The following is a 19,328-nucleotide window of genomic DNA, read 5'->3' on the forward strand; positions in this document are numbered from 1 at the left end:
GAATTACTTGTCAAAGCTGATGATCCAGGGCTGTGACCCCTGGATCTAGAATTAAGGGCCTTCTCCCTAGGTAAAGGTCAGCCCCTAGTTCGTTCCAGCATCCTCGGTACAACGAGGATTCTGTGAGATTCGGCCATGTGGAGGAGAGGACGAGCAGCGTGAGATGGGCAAGTCCAGGCGGCCGACGGCCCGCCGGGTCCAATGCCGGCCCTGGCGCGAAGACCCAGCATCCTAGGGTCTGCCAGCGATCTGGACCAGCCCGCGCGGGCCCGCCCGACGCCCCGCCCCCGGGCGCAGACCCCGCCCAATCCCCGCCCCTCCCGGCGAGCGCGGCCCCGGCGGGGTGGGCGGGGCTCCACCGTAGTGGGGCGGGGCTTGATGCCGGGGGCGGAGCCCTGGCGGGGTGGGCGGGGCCCGGCGGGCAGCGCGAAGCGTCGTGCGGTGACGCGACCCCGGCGGGGAGGGCGGGGCCCCGGCGGGGGGCGGGGCTTGTGGGCGGGGAGGGCGGGGCTCGGCGGGCGGCGCGGAGCGTCGCGCGGTGACGCAGCCACGGGGCGCCCGCCGGGCCGCATCCCGGCCGCCCCGCCCCCGGCCCGCCCCGCCGGCCTCCGGGCGGCCTGTCAGTGTGGCGGCCGGCCGCGCGGTGCTGGTCCCTGCAGCCGGCTCCGCGGCTCCGCGGCACACCCCCGGCGGTCGGCGCCTCTGGTCAGCGCGCGGACATGGCCCAGGCGGCGGCGCACTGCCCCCGCGCCCGCGGCGCCGGGGACGCCGAGACGGGCAAGCCCAGGAAGGTGGCGCTCATCACGGGCATCACGGGCCAGGTGAGCGGGCCGGGGGTCCGCGCCGGGGGCCGGGGTCTCCGGGGCCGGGGGTGGGCGCCGGGGTCGCCCCGCCGGGGTCCGCGCGCGGGGGCTTCCCTGCCTCCGCGGCCCCTCGCCGGTCCCCCGGTCGCAGAGGAAACGAGAGGGAGCCGGGCTGTGCGGCTGCAGACCAGGAAATGTGCGCCTGTTTAGTGCTTTTTAAAGAGAAAGCCCGCCTCGCAGGAGCTGCTGTGAGCGCAGGCAGTTCCGCGTCCGCAGCCGCACATGCACGTGGGGCAGCCGGTCCCCTTCCCGCCGGGCCCGGAGGAGGGTCCGAGCCCGGCCTCTCGGGTCCCCACACCCTGCGGACCCCGGCGCTCAGGTAACGATGGGCAGCGGGAGTAAAGGCGGTGACCCCAAGGCGCCGCTGCCCTGCCCACTGCGGCCGGTCACCCGCTGATGCCTCTCCTTTGGTTTCCCAGCTGCTCTTCCAGGGGGTGCTCTTATGACTCCCACTTCACAGACGGGGCAACTGAGGCAGCGATCGGAGCACTAGGAGGTGCTCAGCGAGATTCACTCTGCGTTCAGACTCCCTGGGGCTGAAAGGAGAAACCATCTAGAGCGTTAGGCAATGCTGACTGCTGGCTACCTGATAACTTCCTGGTTTCTCTTCCCTCGCTTACCGTGTTTACCTTAATTACAGTAAATGCGGGTTTAAAAACTGGTGGCAGAGGTGGGCGCGCTGGAGATGTGAGGTTGAGGAAGAGAACCCTTGAATTCAGTCAAGAGACTGCATGCTTTCAGTATCCCCGGAGAAGTCAGTTAAGCGGTTCTTGTAACTCTGTTGGTATGGCTCATGGCAAGTTAAATGCCAGCAGTGTGAATCCACCCGGGTTAGAAAGGAACCCTTGCTCACAGCCCTGAGCGCAGTGGTCTGGTTGGTGCTGACTGGCCAGGGAGGTGCCAGTCAGCACCTCCCCCCTCATTGGCACCTTTCAGCCCCACCTCTTAATCTCTTCACCAGTGTTCCCCGCTTGCCCCCAGCACCCACCCTGTCTGCCTTGTCCCCTCACTTGTTGGGTGTTGTTGTTGGCTTCTGCATCCCTGGCCCGTGCTGAACTCTAGGGGCCACATAAAGCCCTCCTGGTGGAGGTGACTGGTTTGCTCTGCACTTATCTTCCAGGACAGGGACTCTCCCCATGGGTATCGGGGGTCTGGGAGAGCAGTGAGGTCAATGGGAAGGGTCTGGAGATCCACACCCGCGGTCCATTTTCTTCATCACTTTGGGTGAGAGCTTACTGAACGGCTCACTCTGCTAAACATTTGATATGTCTCTATGTAAGAGGCAGGTATGTTTTCTGTCTCCATTTTACACTTGGCTTAGTAAGGTTATGTTCCCTGGGGGTGCATACCTCCTGAGTGTCAGGGCTGAGATCTGAGCCCAAGAGTTGCTCTAAGGCATCTTGTTACACTGCCTCTGTGGTGAGCCACCCACGTGAAATTACAGCTCTCTGTGTGTGTGTGTGAGTGAGAGAGAGAGAGATGGGAGGGGGATCGTTTTTACTCTGAGAAGGGGATCTCTTAGAGGAGAGGTAGAAACCGCTGCTCTGGCCCTCAGGGCTGCCACGGCCACTGGGCCAGCGTGGGCTCTCGGACGGGTTGTCCCAAGCGCGCTCTTGAGGATGCGTGCAGGCAGCCAGGTGCCCGTCTGCCGGGCGTCTCTCGTCTTCACTGTTAGCAGTCACCCCAGCTTTCTCCCTCCCGACTCTCCTGACAGGAGCCGTGAATGGTTCCCCGGGGTTTTTTCTGACTAACTCTGCGTCGCCGCCTCCAGGCCCTCTGCCCTCACCCCCGGGCTCAGTCTGTGGTCTGATTGCACCTGCTTTTCTTCACTGCACCAGGGATGTTCCCGCTGGTCTCCGAATATTGCTGCCTGTACCTCTTCAGGGTCATTATCTGTGGCTGAATGCCCTCCCAGATCTCCCTCCTCTTAAGTAAACGCCTCTGTGCCTGCACGCATCCAGCCAGCTGCAGCCATTCCAGGGTTTGTATTTTCATTTCTTTGTATTTACAGAAGTGCAGTCTCTGTTGGTTACATAGGTGGTGTACATACCTTAGTTTTTTGTTTTTTTTTTTTAACTTTATTTGGTTTGTAAACCCCTTTAAGATAGAAACCCTTTTCTGACCTGTTACGTCCTGCATGACTTCTCCGAGTGGGCTTCCAGAATGTTGACTTACTCTTCTCATTAATGGAGCACGTCTTCACTGTGTGTCTGCAGGATGTACGGCTGGCTTTGATGCCTCTGGGAACGTGAGGATCCGTAGGGTGTACTCTGCCCTCCAGAACTGCGCAGGTTTGGAGGGACTTAATGCACATGACGAAATTTGTGTTGTCCAAGTATTAGAGGCCCCATGACTGGTTCATCCAGCCTCAGGACTCTGGGAGAAGTCACTGACTGCTGGAAAGAGGGGGATTGTCTTCTGGCTACAAGAGTGCGGGGGTGGGGCTTGGGGGACAGTGAGGATCAAATATAGTAATAATGGGAGGATATTTACTAATTTATCCTGGACAAGGAAATGAAAACCCACTCCAGTATTCTTGCTTAGAGAATTCCATGGACAGAGGAGCCTGGTGGGCTACAGTCCAGGGAGTCGCAAAGAGTCGGACACGACTGAGTGACTAACACACATGTAATAATTTATGAAATTCCGTACTCCTTGCTCCTTTCCAAAAAGATCCTGAGGTGGCTTCAATAAAAATCCCATCATCGGACCTTCCTAAGAAGAATGAAAAAAGCAGGTGTCTGCAGTGAGGGCCGTAGAAAGATGGAGATTGTGGCCCCAGCGCCGAGGACGGCTGTCAGGTGGGCGTGAGACTCGGCTCTGGGCTCCCTGACAGTCGAGACAGGGTGGGCGGGCGAGGGGGGCTTCATTAGCCCTGAGCTCTCAGGGGAACACAGAGCAGAACGACACACAGGAGCTCAGGAGAGTCACCCCCCGATGGACCGTGGGAGCACACTGGTGGGTGGAGACTTTGGAGAAGTGAACGGTCGGCATTTGTAGACTTGTCTTGGTCCTTCTGCTGTCGGTTATGTCAGGCTAGTCTCTACCAGGAGCGTAGGCAGGTTGGAAACAGGTTGGAACTTAGATTGCTTTGTCGGGTCTGCTTGGTCGGACGTGGGTGTTTTAAATATGGCGGAGTTGCACCGGTAGGTACCCTAGGTTTTCCTCAGGAAGCGGTTTCGATGTGCTTGGACATCTCAGCAGGCCCGAGTTCCCGAGCTGTGCACTGTGACACATGGCAGACAAAGCGCTCTTCTGTACGTGGTTGGAAAGGCGGTCCTGGTCAAGAGGGGTCATGTTGCTGGAAGACCGCACATGTGTGCCGAGTCTTGTATAGAGCAAAGAGATGAACCGTTTGAGTTGTCAAGGTCAGATTATTTAAGCTGTAATATTTTGTCTTGGAATTGCATTTTTATGGGCTTGTTTTTTATTTTCACTAATTTGATTATGTTCTTTTGATTGTGTTCTAGCTGCTGTAGGTCACCCGTAGCCTTTAAAGGGAACATATGTGAAACAGGTGCCTGGGCTCCCTGGACTCGGGTGGCTCTCACAGGCCTCATCTGCTTCTGAGGATGGATTTTGGAGGCCAGGAGATGATAGCTGAGGATTGGCAGCGAGCACCCTTCTTCTCGTGCTGCTCTGCTCCCTGCAGATAGGGGTCTGTCCTTGCTGACAGCCCCGCATGTCCGAGGAGACTGGCAGTCCCCTGCGCTGGTCTCCTGTACCCCGACACGTACGCTGGGAAACCTCCTGGCCTGCTCTTGACACGCACTGCTGACCTGCCTTTTCCCTGGTGGGGGTCCACTCTGCACAGACGCTTTCCTCACTTAAGAGAGGCCTCCCGCTTCTCTCCTCCAACAAGCCTTGTGTTCAGGCTGAGAGTGGTTCTCCATTTCGTGTCTCCTAAATTTCCAGGAGCAATTTTTTTTCACGCTTAGTCAGTCTCCTCCTGGAGGCAGTTATGTTCGGGGGCACATCATCCTCTATTTAGTCATAGACGTGCTAGTGACCATGGTTCGGTCAGCGCCAGCCACGTGTCCAGCTCCGGGGGTGCGATGGAGCAGGCAACAGAGGGAGGCTGCCTGTGGCCCCGACGTTCCGATGGTGACGTGGTGGTGACGAGGGGCGGATGACGGTGACTGAGGTGCGCGGGGTGGCCACTGTGTGCCAAGCACGCCCAGTGGGCTTTGCATCTGTTTCCCTCTCGGAGCAGGGGAGCCCTCCTATGAGGCAGTTTTCTTGTCACCCCCGCGGGAAACGCAGAGGTTAAACACTTTGCCCAAAGGTCACTCCCATCCTTGTTTACAAAGTCAGGTGTGAAATATAAATCCCAGTAACTTTATTTCCAATCAAGTTTTTAACTAGCATTAACAAATTCTAAGGACAGGTAAATACGTTTTAAGGAGAGGTGGAGAAATTGTCACATTTGAAATAAAGCATATTCAAGAGTCCTTGTTTTCTTTTTGCAGTTGTGAACAGACGTAGAGGACGGCAGTGAGGCGAGTCTGCATCGATCACTGTGTTCTGTGCTGCTCATTTTCTTTGCTGTCATCTGGGTCATACTTTCTTGGCAACTTACCTTGTGAACTCTCTGCAGGCTGGGACCCTGTCCTGGGCAGGGGAGAAAGACTGGATTTCTTGGCTAGTGTGGGTTTGAGCTACTGCTTCACCCCGTAAGGGCTGTGTCAGCTTGGGCGTGGTGTTTATCGTTGCTGCCCTGTTGGAAGAGTTACTCCTACCTGATAGAAAAGAGGTCTTAGCAATGACAAACCAGCAATGACAAACCTAGACAGCATATTAAAAAGCAGAGAGATTACGTTGCCTACAAAGATCTGTAGAGTCAAAGCTATGGTTTTTCCAGTAGTCATGTAAGGATGTGATAAAAAAGGCAGAGCACCAAAGATTTGATACCTCGAAACTGATGCCTTCGAACTGTGGTGCTGGAGAAGACTCGAGAGTCCCTTGGGCAGCAAGGAGATTAAACCAGTCAATCCTAAAGGAAATCAACCCTGAATATTCATTGGAAGGACTGATACTAAAGCTGAAGCTCCAGTGTTTTGGCCACCTGATTCAAAGAGCCGACTTATTGGAAAAGACCCTGATACTGGGAAAGATTGAAGGTGGGAGGAGAAGGGGACGCAGAGAATGAGATGGTTGGATGGTATCACCGACTCAGTGGACATGAGTTTGAGCAAATTCCGAGAGATGGTAAGGGACAGGGAGATCTTGCATACTGAAATCTGTTGTGTCACAAAGAGTCAGACACGACTTAGCAACTGAACAACAAGACCAGAGGTCTGGCATGCAATAGAGAGCTTCCTAGGATGGACTTTCTCTTCACAGAGCAGCCAGGTAGTAAGAGCTCTTGCGTATGAGGAGAGGGCATTGCACGTGGAGGGTACAATAGTCAGCCTTGCTTTGTGCAGGCAGAAAGTTCCACGGGATTTGGATCAGCTGCAGGCTGTAAACCGCTTTGCCAGCCGGTGGGTCTTACAGGCAAGCAGATCCGGGAGCCAGGCTTATCCTCCCGGGCGAGAGGATTGCCAGCCATTGTCCGACGCTAATCCTGTGTACCGTGAGCGCTCCTCCAGGATGGCAGGTCCTGCTTTGGTCAGAGACTTACCTGGTGGGAAGTTTTTTATGTCTTTACACATAATTAGTTGATTAACTGAGGAAAGACAGTGGACCTGAGTGAGAATCAGAGGCTGGGTTTTGACACCGATTAAGTGTATAGCCATGACTTTTTTCTAAATGTGTCACATGAAGGGGTTGCCTGGTGACCTCTAAAATCTCTTCAGAGTGAAATGTGCTGTAACTTCAGGATTGAGTGCTAATTGTAATCTATTGAGGGCAAAAAATCTTGTATTTAAGCAGCACAGTCATTTAATATCAGTTTTAAAGATAAGTCCAACAGGAGAATTTAAAAAGAGTGACTGTTAACTGTAGTTGTTCAGTGGCTAAGTTGTATCCAGCTCTTTTTGACCCCATGGAAGTAGCACCCTAGGCTCCTCAGTCCTTCAGTATCTCCTGGGGTTTGCTCAAAATTAGCTGTAGTGAATTTATAATTAAATGTGTACACTGGAAAGAGATGAGTCAGTATTTTGCTAGAAATTGTAGGGTTAAAGCAGAAAATCTATGCTGTCTGCCATGGTAGGTTTTACCAAATGAAGTGATTTTTTGGTGAAGAAGGCTTTTAAATTCCTGTTATTTGTTTTTTGGATTGAGATGTTAAAAGATACAAGCATCTATATTTTGCGCTTCGTGTTTAATAATGGGGTTTTTTTCATGCAGTAAATATCTGCCAGCCCCTTCACGGATCACAGCCTTGTCGTGGCAGAGGGGCTTGCATAACTCAGTGAAGGTCTGAGCCATGCCGTGCAGGCCGCCCAAGACGGACGGGCCGCAGGGGAGAGTCCTGACAAAGCGTGGTCCACCGGAGAAGGGAATGGCAGGCCACTCCAGTATTCTTGCCGCAAGAACCCCATGAACAGTGTGAAAGGCAAAAAGATACACCACCAGAAGATGAGCCCCTCCAGGTTGGAACGTGTCCAGTTTGCTACTGGGGAGGGTTGGAGGGCAGTTAGTAACAGCTCCAGACAGCTAAGTGTCTGCGCCGAGGTGAAAATGACACTCCGTTGAGGATGCGTCAGTTTTCACAGGAACCAGAGATCAAATTGCCAACATTTGCTGGATCACAGAGAAAGCAAGGGAATTCCAGAAAAATATCTACTTCTGCTTCATTGACTATGTGGAAGCCTTAGACTGTGTGGATCAGAACAAACTGGAAAATTCTTAAAGAGGTGGGAATACCAGACCACCTTAACCTGCCTCCTGAGAAACCTGTATGCAGGTCAAGAAGCAATGGTTAGAACCAGACGTGGAACAACTGACTGGTTCGAATTTGAGAAAGGAGTATGTTGAGGCTGTATATTGTCACCCTGCTTATTTAACTTATATGCAGAGTACATCATACGAAATGCTGGGCTGGAAGACTCACAAATTGGAATCAAGATTGCTGGGAGAAATATCAACAACCTCAGATATGAAGATAATACCACTCTAATGGCAGAAAGTGAAGAGGAACTAAATAGACTCTTGATGAGGGTAAAAAAGGAGAATGAAAAAGCTGGCTTAAAACTCAGCTTTCAGAAAACTAAGATCATGGTGTCTGGTGCCATCACTTCATGGCAAATAGATGGGGAAAAAGTGGAAGCACTGACATACCTTATTTTGGGGGGCTCCCAAATCACTGCAGATGGTGACTGCAGCCATGAAATTAAAAGACACTTGCTCCTTGGAGGAAAAGCTATGACCAACCTGGACAGCATATTAAAAAGCAGAGATATTACTTTGCCGACAAAGGTCATTTTAGTCAAAGCTGTGGTTTTTCCAGTAGTCATGTATGGATATTGAGAGTTAGACCATAAAGAAGGCTGAGCACTGAAGAACTGATGCCTTTGAATTGTGGTCTTGGAGAAAACTCTTGAGAGTTCCTTGTACTGCAAGGATATCAAACCAGTCAACACTAAAGGAAATCAGTCCTGAATATTCATTAGAGAGACTGATGCTGAAGTTGATGCTCCAGTACTTTGGCCATCTAATGTGAAGAGCTGACCCATGGAAAAAGACTCTGATGCTGGGAAAGATTGAGGTCCAAAGGAGAAGGGGGCTGCAGAGAATGAGATGGTTAGATAGCATCTCTGACTCAATGGAAATGAGTTAGAACAAACTCCGGGAGATAGTGAAGGACAGGGAAGCCTGATATGCTGCAGTCCATGGGGTCACAAAGTCGGACACGACTTAGTGACTGAACAACAACAACCAATACCTGCTGAGATTTATCCTGTGCTGAGTTAGGTGCTGGGGACTTGGCCACCAGCACAACGGCTGGGATGTTTCTCAAGGGACTGATCATCTGGGGGGCACATGTAATCTGACAGGTAATTTCACTGCATGTTAGTTTCTGTGATCAGAATAAATAAGTCACCGCGGCACGCGTGTAGCACACGCCGTGGTCGTTCGCACGAGAGGACGCGTGGGTGGCACTGCTGCGGGGCCGTTGGGGTTCAGCTCGCGTGCTGCGGGCACACTGAGGAGCAGGGGTCCTGGCTCGCTGTCTCAGCAGCGGCGTGGGGAGTGAGGAGAGGACGCGCCTGCCTTGCCCCGTGTTGGGTCTGGGGGGATGCGCTAGGAGGAGTCCTGAGTATCAGCCCATCCCAGATTTCATAGACTGAGAAAAACTTGAGAGTGATATGCCGTGGCCAAGTTTTTATCTTGAATGTAGGAACTTTAAGCAAATTTCTCCGTGGTACCAGCCACTTCACACGCTGAAACGTAACGAGGATGTGTTGTCAGAGGAAAGAACAACCACCAAATTACATCCCCTGGGCTGTGGGACCTACTTTTGTATTAATATGTCTCTTCTTCTCATTTTGTAAAAGTGTGGGTTGTAACTGTGTCATGGATTGGTATTGGTCTATTGATAACATTTGGGGACCTCCACTGAATACTGCTTTATTAAAAATGAGTTACTTGTCTGATTCTCAGGGCTCAAGTATAAGTCTCCTGGCCTGCGGTGACCGCTTTTTCTGGACGGCAGGGTAGGATACATCCCATGACTTATGCCCTGGACGGGCCATGTCCTGGAAACCAGGGCTGTCGGGAAGGGCATGCAGGTCCTGCCCACTGTGCCCTCCTGGTGCCCGTTGACTGCTGGGTACCATGCACAGTGCTTGTGAGCACTCGGGGGCTGCCTGCTGGGGATTTCATTTGTCACCACGTTCCTTGGCACACTGGGCAGACCCCACTTCACAGAGAATACCGCAGCAGCCTTGGGGCCGGGACCCCTGCCCCTCTGACAGCTGTGGACCTGGGCTGCCTCTGAGGGTGCCGGAGGGAAGATGCAGATTCTTGCTGTTTCAGGTCTAAATTGGGAACCTGAAACTGAAATCAGGTTTGGGGTGCCTCTGACTGGTTTTGACTTGGCTTTATGACATTGGTCAAACAAGGGTACGTGCAGGGCGGGTATTGAGTGAGTTTCTCAAGGGTACATAGGAAGATTTTGGGAGGGTTTATTTTTCAGGGGAGGTGATAATGCATGATGGATTTTTCAGAAAGTTTTGCTTTTTAATGTAAACATTGGGAAGGAGACATAGAAGTTAGAACAAATACTGAACCATTTCTATTGTTTTCTTTTAGCTTTTTTGTGGACTGTAGTGGTTTTTCATTTCACCTCCCTCATCCATTTTGCTGTTTTGACTGTTTAGGAACTTTTGAATTTATTTCAATTTATGTAGTATTTTTTTTTCCATTGAGTTGTGTTTTAATCTTTAGTAATGTTTGAGCTTATAGATTTTAGTTATTTAAGCATAACCAGAAGTTTATTCTATTACCAGACTGTTATTTTGGAGATTTTGGTTTTAATTTCTAGAAATAAGTGGGTGTCTTAGAAGGAACCCTTGTATGGCGAGCAGGCCAGTGGCGGGGGCTCGGCTGGAGGGCTCATAAGGCCCTGTGTGGCTCCGTGCTGGGTGGCAGCTTGGGCTTGTCTCCAGGAAGCCTGGGGTTCCCGCTGCGCTCTCTGAGCCACACAGGCCACTTCTGCCGTGTTCGCTGGTTTTCTTTTCTTTAAATACACTTTCTGGAAGAGGCGGATACACGCAGGGAGTGAAGGCCTGGATGTCTCCCCTCATTTCCTGGCTTGAGTTTCCAGCGGGTGTAATGGGAACTGGACTTGAAGAGGGCTGGCCAATGTGGGTGACATCTGGTATGGCTTGGGCTCAGGGAGGACTTGGGGAACAGCCTCTGGCCGGGCTCTTTAGGGGCTCTCTGGGTGGCCTGGGCCCTTCGCTGGGGAGCGAGGGGCCTGGGGACCGATGCCTGGGTGTCACTGAAGGATGGGCTCGTGTCCCTCCGTGCCCAGAGCTGAGCTGCTGGGAGCAGGTATAGGAGCCCGTGCTCGAGGGGCGCAGGGGAGCTCTGGGCAGCCACACGTGGCCCAGGCCCAGGGGAGCTGGCCTTGCCGGGTCCTCACTGGCTAGCCTGGCTGCTGAGACCAGCCGCCCCTACGGCCAGAGATGCGCCTGTGCAGACACACCCTTTGTTTCAGAATCCCGAGGAAGCAGTCCTCGCCTGTCCACCCTGTCCTTCAGTCCACCCCACCTCACTCCCTGCTCCCATCTCCACGGCTCCGGCTCACTCTCTAGGAATTACTGACATTCTGCCAGCATCAGCGATTCTCTAGATTTGGGGCTCGTTCCAAAAGAATGCTTTGTTTTTCTCCTTGGTGTTTGATCTTCAATTCCAGTCCTCCTCGAAGATGCCCAGCTTCTGCAGTTGCAGTAGAAACCAGCTGGGCAGCGTGGACAGCTCTCAGCTTGGATAGTCTCGGGTCCTCTCCCTCCAGTCTGCTGGCCTCGGGGTGGGACTCACCCTTGGCTGCTTGTGGAACAATCCCAGTGACTCAGGAGCGAGCTTGAGCCGAGCAGATGGTGGTGGCAACTTGAAGATGCAGCTTGTCTTTTCCTGAACACTTTCCCCAGTTTTAAAAATAGTAATATGTGCTTACTGTAGAAAAACTGTGGAGTTTAAGAGGGTATAAAGTATCCGGGGAAAAACACCACCATTATCACACCAGTCAGAACCAGTCACTGGCAGCAGCAATCTCACTGCTCTCTTTCCTTGTCCTGTCTGTCTCTGAATCGCTTCCCTGCCTTTCAGCAAACCTTACAGCCTAGGCTGGGACAGGCTCTCACGGCGGCTCTGGACTCCTCCAAATCTTCCATAGGAGTCAGCGAGGGTGGGTAGGGCCGTTCAGGGGTGAGGGACCCCATCTTAAGGTTCCTCACCCCACGGCCCACGCGGCACCTCCTTGCCTGTGCCACAGCCGTCGCAGGCAGCTGCTTGTAGATGTTGGCTCACATGTTAGTCGTTTGTATGGTTTTCTGTTTTCAGTGAGATTATGTAATTTAGGGGAATACATGCGAATAGGATCAGAGTTCATTAATTTTGACATGTTAAAGGCAAAACCTAAGAAAACTTGCTGTTGTGTCTTGAAGGTCACGGTTTCAGAGACTCGGATCCCATCGCTGCTTGTCCCGTCGGCAGTTTCCGTGCCTTGGGTGTTGAGACTGTTGCTGTTGGTTTACTTCTCAGTTAACTGTTGCTCATGGTGTGTTCCATGAGAGTGCTTCATTAACTTGATTTATTAACATTTAAATTTAATTATAGCACATAGCAATGCCAGGATTTGGTTTTATTTGTATTCTTACTCACAGTTTTCATCTATAAATCTAACTCTTAGAGCCCATGGTGGTCTCCTGCAGCTCTGATGAATTCTGTCCGAGTTTGGAGCCTGAATCCTGGCCCCTCTGTAGAGGAGACTCTCTCTTCCCAGGTTTTCTGTTTTTCTACCCAGGAGCCCAGGTTCTGCACCCAAGGCCAGTCCCAAGAAAAGACAAGCTTGTGCAGAACAGGGAGAGCACCGGGGTGGCTCCTCATGCTGGGACAGCAGTGGGGGAGGGCCGCCTGGCGGAGGACCGCCTGGCCGAAGAGCCAGGCACTGTCAGGATTTCTCCTGAATTTTCTCCTCTTGAGACTGGCTGTGTGGAGACGTGGTGAACTGTTGGAAAGTCTTGGCTGCCGACCTGGCTGGATGTCACCTTTTAGAAAAGGTCCTGGCTTGATTGTCTGTTTTCTCTCTCCCTCCCCCATTTCTTCTTACAGTCGTCTCCCCCACCCCCTACACACACACACACACACACACACACGCACACACACACACATGCGCGCACACACACACCCCGTCTTCTCCAGTGGAGGCCTCAAGGCCTGCAGTGAGAACAGCTTATCATGAAGGACAAAGGTTACCTACCCGAGGACGCAGTGCTGTAGGGGCAGGACTCTGGCCCCCTGATTGCCTTCTGGGTGGTGACTGTGCCCGGAGAGCTGAGAAAGCAAACAGTGGGTTCTTATTTAAACAGTCCCGGAAGGGGCATTAAGGATGTTTGCAGGTCTTGGTCCGGGTGGAAGTGGGTGCTGGCCTCAGTCCACCCCTCTCCTCTCACCTTTAAGCGTTTCCTTATTCTACCCTCCTGGTGCTTTGCAATCGCTCCCTTCTGGTCTCCAGCTCAGTGTGTGATTACAGGTGTTTTGCTACTTCCTTTCTGCTGTGATATTGATCTTTAGTGTTGGTCTGTAGCAAACACATGGATCCAGACGCAGACTGGAAAGTCGGAGGGCTGATGATGAGTCACCATTGCCAGGGAGCCGCCAGGAGCGGCCCGGAGGGGCTGTGTGAGCGTGGGCCCGGGGCGAGGCGGTTTAGAGGGAGCCCCCTGGGGTGCTAGAGCACAGGCTCTGGTCCAGTTTTGGGACTTTGTGACTCAGGCTTTACCCTCTGGGAACCTTGGAGTCTTAATCTATTGAATGAAGATAATTCACCCTTAATTGCAGGGTTGTTGGTCCATAGGCTAGTTTACAGTAAGTGGTATGGCATTTGTAATCTGAAACACTTTAAAATACACACACATTAAAGTATATAAAGTATCCAAAATTAAAAACATACATACTTGAGGTTATTGAAGCATTATCAGATGGGGAGGATAGAAGTTAAGGTATGTTAATGTCCTATCGTCTGGGAGGTGAGTGATGTCAGCACCTGCTTTCCACTCCAGGATGTGAAAGCATGTTGCAAAAGTGAATCCCTTCTGGCCAGACAGACTCTCGGTCCAGGAAACGGTTATAAATGCAAGTGCTCAGTGATGCCTGAGCTCTGATCTGACTGCCTGGCCTCCATCCTGCCTTTCCTGGGGCGACAGGGTTTCCATCCCATCGTTTTCCTCTGTACCTGGGGGAGAGGGGACTTGAGGCGATTTGGGCACAGAAAGCTGGGGTTTGTCTTGTCCTTTATCACTTTCCTTTGACCTCTGAGCTTCCAGAGGGGTTTCTGGGTATCTTGGTTTTCAGATGAGTTCTTTGTGACTCTTCAGCTTTCTTTTCCTCTCGTTCCCTGAGATTTTCGTTACACCTCTCAGATGTTTTTTAAAAAGGGATGAGTGAGAAAGTGCCTTGTCAGGCTTGGGATGGAGTGACTGCCTTGCCCGCAGGAAGGGTGTGAGGGCCCTCAGGCCATGCCCACGGCTCCTGTGGTGCTACCAGGACCAGCCGTCTCTCAGCTCCTCTGCAGCTGAGAGCATCTGTTTTCCGTCAGTGTGTCTTTCAGACGCAGCTGGAATAATTCCAGAGCCTCAATGAATTTGGTTGAAACACGGCCTGGCTTTGTGCTCTCTGCAGCATAGCCCGTCTTGTCTTCCTTCTTTCGGGGACTGTTGTTTCCTGACGGCTTTGGCACACGTTCCCCCTGAGAAGGGCTCCCTTGCAGTCTGTGTGCACAGGGCCCTGTGGGGCTGGGAAGCTCAGAGAGGGGTGAGAAAGAACCACCATACCCGCACGGAGCTCACTTACTTGTATTAAAATGCCTGGACCTCAGTTACTCACGTCAAAGCCATTATACTTATAGTTTAGGTAGTACTAGGATTATCATTAATAACAGCAGCTAAAACATACCCAGTGCTTCTATGTGTCAAGCCCTGTGTGTGCTAGGATCTTTGCATGTTTAATCCTCACAAGGGTACCATCGCTTTAAAAGCCATTTACAAAATTATAAGCACAGTTGGGTGTTTACTATTTAAAACAGGGTTGGGGGAACTTTTTTCCCACCTTATACCCCAGTAAAAGACAGTTCAAAAACAAGTTGGTGAAATTATATATATCTCCTTTAAAATTAAACAGTAAACCACAAATATAAACCTTCACCTAATATTAAAATATTTTATCTGATAGCTATTATATTTTATTACATAAATGTTATATTGTATTATAACGACATTACAGTATATTAAAAATATCCCGCAGTCCTGTATCCCAGGAAAGCACGTGTAGCAGCCCCTGGCTCTCCTTCCTCGGGGAGGGAGGGGGAGTGAAGACCCCAGAGAGGAGAGCAGGCCGGTGGGGGGGGTCAGTGTTCCTGGCGGTGGGGTTGGGGTGGTTGGTGGGAAAGGAAGAGAGGAGGGGTGGTGGTGGGATGTCAGGGGGCTCGGGAGGCCAAAGCAGGTTCCAGGACATCACAGCCCGGGCTGCAGGGAGACCGGCCTGAGGCCCGAGGCCCCCCCCCCGCCCCCCCCGCCCCGTGAGGACAGAGGGCAGCCCCGGGCCGCCTCCCTCCACAGGTGTGCGTGGGGACCGGTGCCACGTAGTCCCGGCACAGTGGCAGGGGCTGAGCCGTGGGCTCCGGCCCCAGGGGCACGGTGGGTGGGAGGAGGGCTCCCCCCGCCCAGTGGTGATGGCTGAGTTCAGGTCCTTTAAAGCGGGCGGAGTGGGTGGGGGTCGTGGCAGGTGGGTGCCTGCTGGAGGACAGTCGGGTGTGCAGTGCGAGCGTGTGTGATGTGTGGTGGGAAGGGGTCGCCTGATCTCAGTGGTTCTGTTTGTCCGTAGAAATCACAGTTTCTTGTGTGAGGATTGGCAGCAGCAGGTTTCAGGGAGGCAGGGTTTTTTCATTTTTGTAAAGGTCCTTGGATGGGAGACCCTTCTGACTAAATCCTTGATCTTTCTCTGCAGAAAAGCGCAATAAGTATGTGCACACGTCTATCTACATGCTCAAACACACTCACTCACACACACACAGCCCTCCGTGTATCACAGAGGCCTGAAGGTCTCCTGAAACACATGGGTGTTCCTCTGATTAAGTTATAGTCAGTTTCAGGCAAACCATTCATCACCATAGTAATCCAAGTCTGTGTCCCAACCACTGGTGCCGAAGAAGCTGAAGTTGACTGGTTCTGTGAAGACCTACAAGACCTTCTGGAACTAATACCAAAAAAAGATCCTTTTCATCATAGGGGATTGCGATTCAAAAGCAGACAGTCAAGAGATACCTGGAGTAACAAGCAAGTTTGGCTTTGGAGTACAAAATGAAGCAGGGCAAAGGCTAACAGAGTTTTGCTGAGAACGCACCGGTCATAGGAAGCACCCTCTTCCAATAACACAAGAGATGACTCTACACATGGGCATCGCCAGATGGTCAATACTGGAATCAGATTGATTATATTCTTCGTAGCCAAAGATGGAGAAGCTGTATGGTCAGCAAAAGCAAGTTCTGGAGCTGACTGTGGCTCAGGTCATGAGCTTCTTATTGCAAAGTTCAGGCTTAAATTGAAGAAAGGAGAGAAAACCACTAGGCCATTCAGGTATGAGCTAAATCAAGTCCCTTATGATTATTCAGTGGAGGCGGCAAATACACTTAAGGGACTAGATCTGGCAGACAGAGTGCTTGGAGAACTGTGGCCAGAGGTTCATAACATTGTACAGGAGTGACCAAAACTGTCTCCAAGAAAAAGAAATGCAGAAAGGCAAATGGCTCTCGGAGGAACTTTACGAACAGCAGTTACTAGTTTGCAGCAAAATTCATTTCATGTGTAGCGCTATATTTTTCCGTGACCCCCACCCCCTGCCCCATCCCAGCTTTTTAACAGTAAACTCTGCGCACATTATCATAGCTGTATTTAGTATCGTATTTACCTGTAAATGATTCTCTTACAAAATACTATGCTATCAATACTGTATTTAACAACTTAATAATAATTAATACGATCGGATATCTGTCAGTATTCCGATTGCCCCAGTTGTCTCATACTTGTTTTTAATAATTCATTTGTTTGTACCAAATGACCATGGCTGGCTCCCTCCACGGCACTCTTTCTTTCATTCTTGGCAGGTCTCATGATCAGATGTCTAGGTTTACAGACTTGATAAGGTTCATCCTTGGTTCAGGGGTGGGTGAGGGTGGGTGAGGGTGGGAGTCCCTCCCGTCTGGTCCTGCGTCCTCCCGTCAGGAGGAGCACACTGTCTTGTTTTTCTTCTTATAGCGTCGGTAGGTGCTGAGGGTTATCGTCAAGGTTCATTGTTTTATTAGAGGCTGCAAAGTGGTGATAATTGAATTCTGTAATTCCTTCTTCAATGATGAGCTGAAATGCTTCCTAAAAGAGAAGCTTGCAAGTACTTGGTTACCCTGAGGTATAGGAGATTCAAGGTAAATCATCCGTTCTTTTTATCAGTTCTTACTGAGTTGGTCTATACCATCCTCTAAGGGCCAACTTTTTTTGGATTTTTGTGAGCTCATGGAATTAAATCTTCTTCATGTGTTCCAGTCCTTGGTCTGTTGACGCTCCCGTGGCCTCGTCTGTGGCCTGGAGAACCTTCCGTCCGGCCTCTGCGTCCCTCGGGGCCAGCCTTGGTGGTCCCGGCTTCCTTTGCTCTCTAGGGGGACGGGACAGTCTGTGTGTTTTTCTGCTCCAAATCTGGGATCAGTTATTTTTCCAAGGAGCTCAGGGGCAGGTTTATTTTAATTTTGAAAAGTCTTAAACTAAGAAATGAGCAGCCTTTACTGTGTTTCTTCCGCTGCTGCTGAAGCAGTGGTTTTGGGGGAAGGTCCGCAGTGTCGGGAGCTTCCTGTCACTGCTCGGTCTGAGTCGTGCGGTGCGTCGCACATGATGGGGACTGTGTCTGTGTTTGCCAGATTGTTGTACAGATGTTTTATTCGACTGGCCCCATGAGTGGTGGCAGTTTGGTCCTTCCTGCCTCCCACCTCCAGCGGCTGCTCCGTCACCCCTGCTGTCCCACGCTCCCCGCCCTCCGCGCGTCCAGCCGGCGGGCCCGCTCCACGGGGAGGCAGCCCCTGGCCTCGGCTCTGCCGCCTCTGCAGCGGCTCTCTGAGCAGCGGGCCCCAGGCCTGCCCGTCCAGACCTGCGGGTTTCACGGTGCTGGTTACCCGCACCCCCAGCCACGCCCCCCCCACTATAATAGGATCACCTTCTGCACCTTTGTGACAAAGTTAATTTGTATTTTATTTGCTCTCTTTTCAAAGTGAGTTCAGGTGAGAATCTCATTTAATTCCCACAGCTGCTCTTTCAAGACTGGCGGGTCTGCATCATTCTCATTTTAGGAATGAAGGGAGTGGAAGGCAGACGGCTTCCCGGCCTCGGTCCCTGTGTAATTGCGGAGTGACGGGTGGCAGCGTCAGGACTTGGCTGCAGAGGTGTCCGCGGGGCTCCCCGCGCGGGCGTCCAGGGCCCATGTGCGCGAGTCAGGTACCCCCGGGTTAGGATGTCTCCAGGGCTTTCCTGAGAGCTGTTTGCTCCCTGGTGCCAAGCTTGTCCTTTGCATCAGGGTTTTATGATGTCCGGTACATACTGCAAACAGGGGTTTTCAGGGAGAGCCTGTGCTCCCTTCAGCGAGTTAAAACATGTGGGAGATAAGGTTCAGTGGGGAGTATTTTTTATCTTCCTGACCCTGAGGTTCTTAAGTCACCTGGAGAGGGAGTGCCCTTGGAGAAGAACACACAGAAGAAATGACAGGAGAAGATGATGCTTTTCTGTTAAAAATGTAAGCAGTGTTGTTTTTTTTTTAAACCAAGATAACTATTTAGAAAATGACTTCTGCTTTTACTTTCTAGGAAGATAACAGTTGACCCCTCTGAGGTCAGAGTCCATGTCAGGCTACACAAGTGCCAGATTTTTCTTGAGGTCATTGTCAAGGTAAACTCAGTTTTTTGAGTTTTTTAAAAAGTTAGTGTAACTTTGGTGCACCAACAAAGGCACCTCTTTATACCAATTTTATAGGAACATGAGTTCCGGGCTGTGCAATTTTCAGAGAATTTGCATGTTTAAGGTTTAACTCTGTAAGGAGTATCCTGTAACTTGTATTATGTTCTAGCAGTTGTTGTGATATTCTTGACATTTTTTCCCTGTGAATTCCCCTTTCTTTTCCTGTCATACACACCCTTTGAAATCCTAGTCCTGCAAATGCTCCTGCTGCTGTAGTGTTTTGTCTAAATTTGGGAAAATTCTAAGCCATTAGTGTGTTCATGTGCTGGTCTCTTTAAGTCACTGAGGAAGAGCTTCTTGAAGCCTAATTTTCCCAAGGAGAAAATAACATCCAAGTCACTTAAGGAGTGAGTTAGTTGAGGTATTGCTGTTTTATAATTGAATCCAGATGTTAAAAAAAGTTCATGTCAGAGGTAGTATAACTTTTCTTTATCACATCACAAAATCTCACATCTAGTTGACTTTTTAATCAATTGAATTACAGCGAAATTTAACACAGATTCTAAATGAAAAACAAGTAAGTACTATACAATTCTCTACACAATTCTACTATATTTATTTAATTGAATGAACTATAATTCAGAAGGGATGGGTTAAATTGTCAGTTGTTAAAGTTTAATGAAATTTTTGGTGACTGGACTGGGCTAAGTGATGGAAAAGTTGCTTATGTATTATGGCTTTTACAAAAGTTTACCTGACAGATTAGAACTCTTGCTTCCAAATGGAATGCATATTTATGGGGATTTAAAATTCAGTAATTTTATGGATTCATTATCATTAATGTTTTCTGATCCTGTAGTATAGG

General features: G+C 50.9%; 1 protein-coding gene and 1 long non-coding RNA gene across 5 annotated transcripts in view; both read left to right on the forward strand.

The window, feature by feature from the left end:
* The first annotated feature begins 600 nt into the window (after positions 1-600).
* Positions 601-19,328, forward strand: part of GMDS (GDP-mannose 4,6-dehydratase) — a 415,668-nt gene continuing 396,940 nt past the window's right edge. For all 4 annotated transcript variants that reach the window (XM_081523637.1, XM_081523638.1, XM_081523641.1 and 1 more), the window contains exon 1: positions 601-821. In XM_081523637.1, coding sequence (XP_081379763.1) covers positions 720-821 — 102 coding nt within the window. In that variant the 5' untranslated portion in view covers positions 601-719. The remainder of the gene's footprint in view (positions 822-19,328) is intronic.
* On the forward strand, positions 3,298-5,314 carry LOC145518764 (uncharacterized). The gene is made up of 3 exons (XR_014063275.1): positions 3,298-3,664; positions 4,065-4,231; positions 4,334-5,314. It is a non-coding gene; the product is annotated as an uncharacterized LOC145518764 (long non-coding RNA).

The sequence above is a fragment of the Giraffa tippelskirchi genome, chromosome 8 (assembly GCF_054371585.1).
Source record: "Giraffa tippelskirchi isolate mGirTip1 chromosome 8, T2T-mGirTip1v1.2.pri, whole genome shotgun sequence".
NCBI lineage: Eukaryota > Metazoa > Chordata > Mammalia > Artiodactyla > Giraffidae > Giraffa > Giraffa tippelskirchi.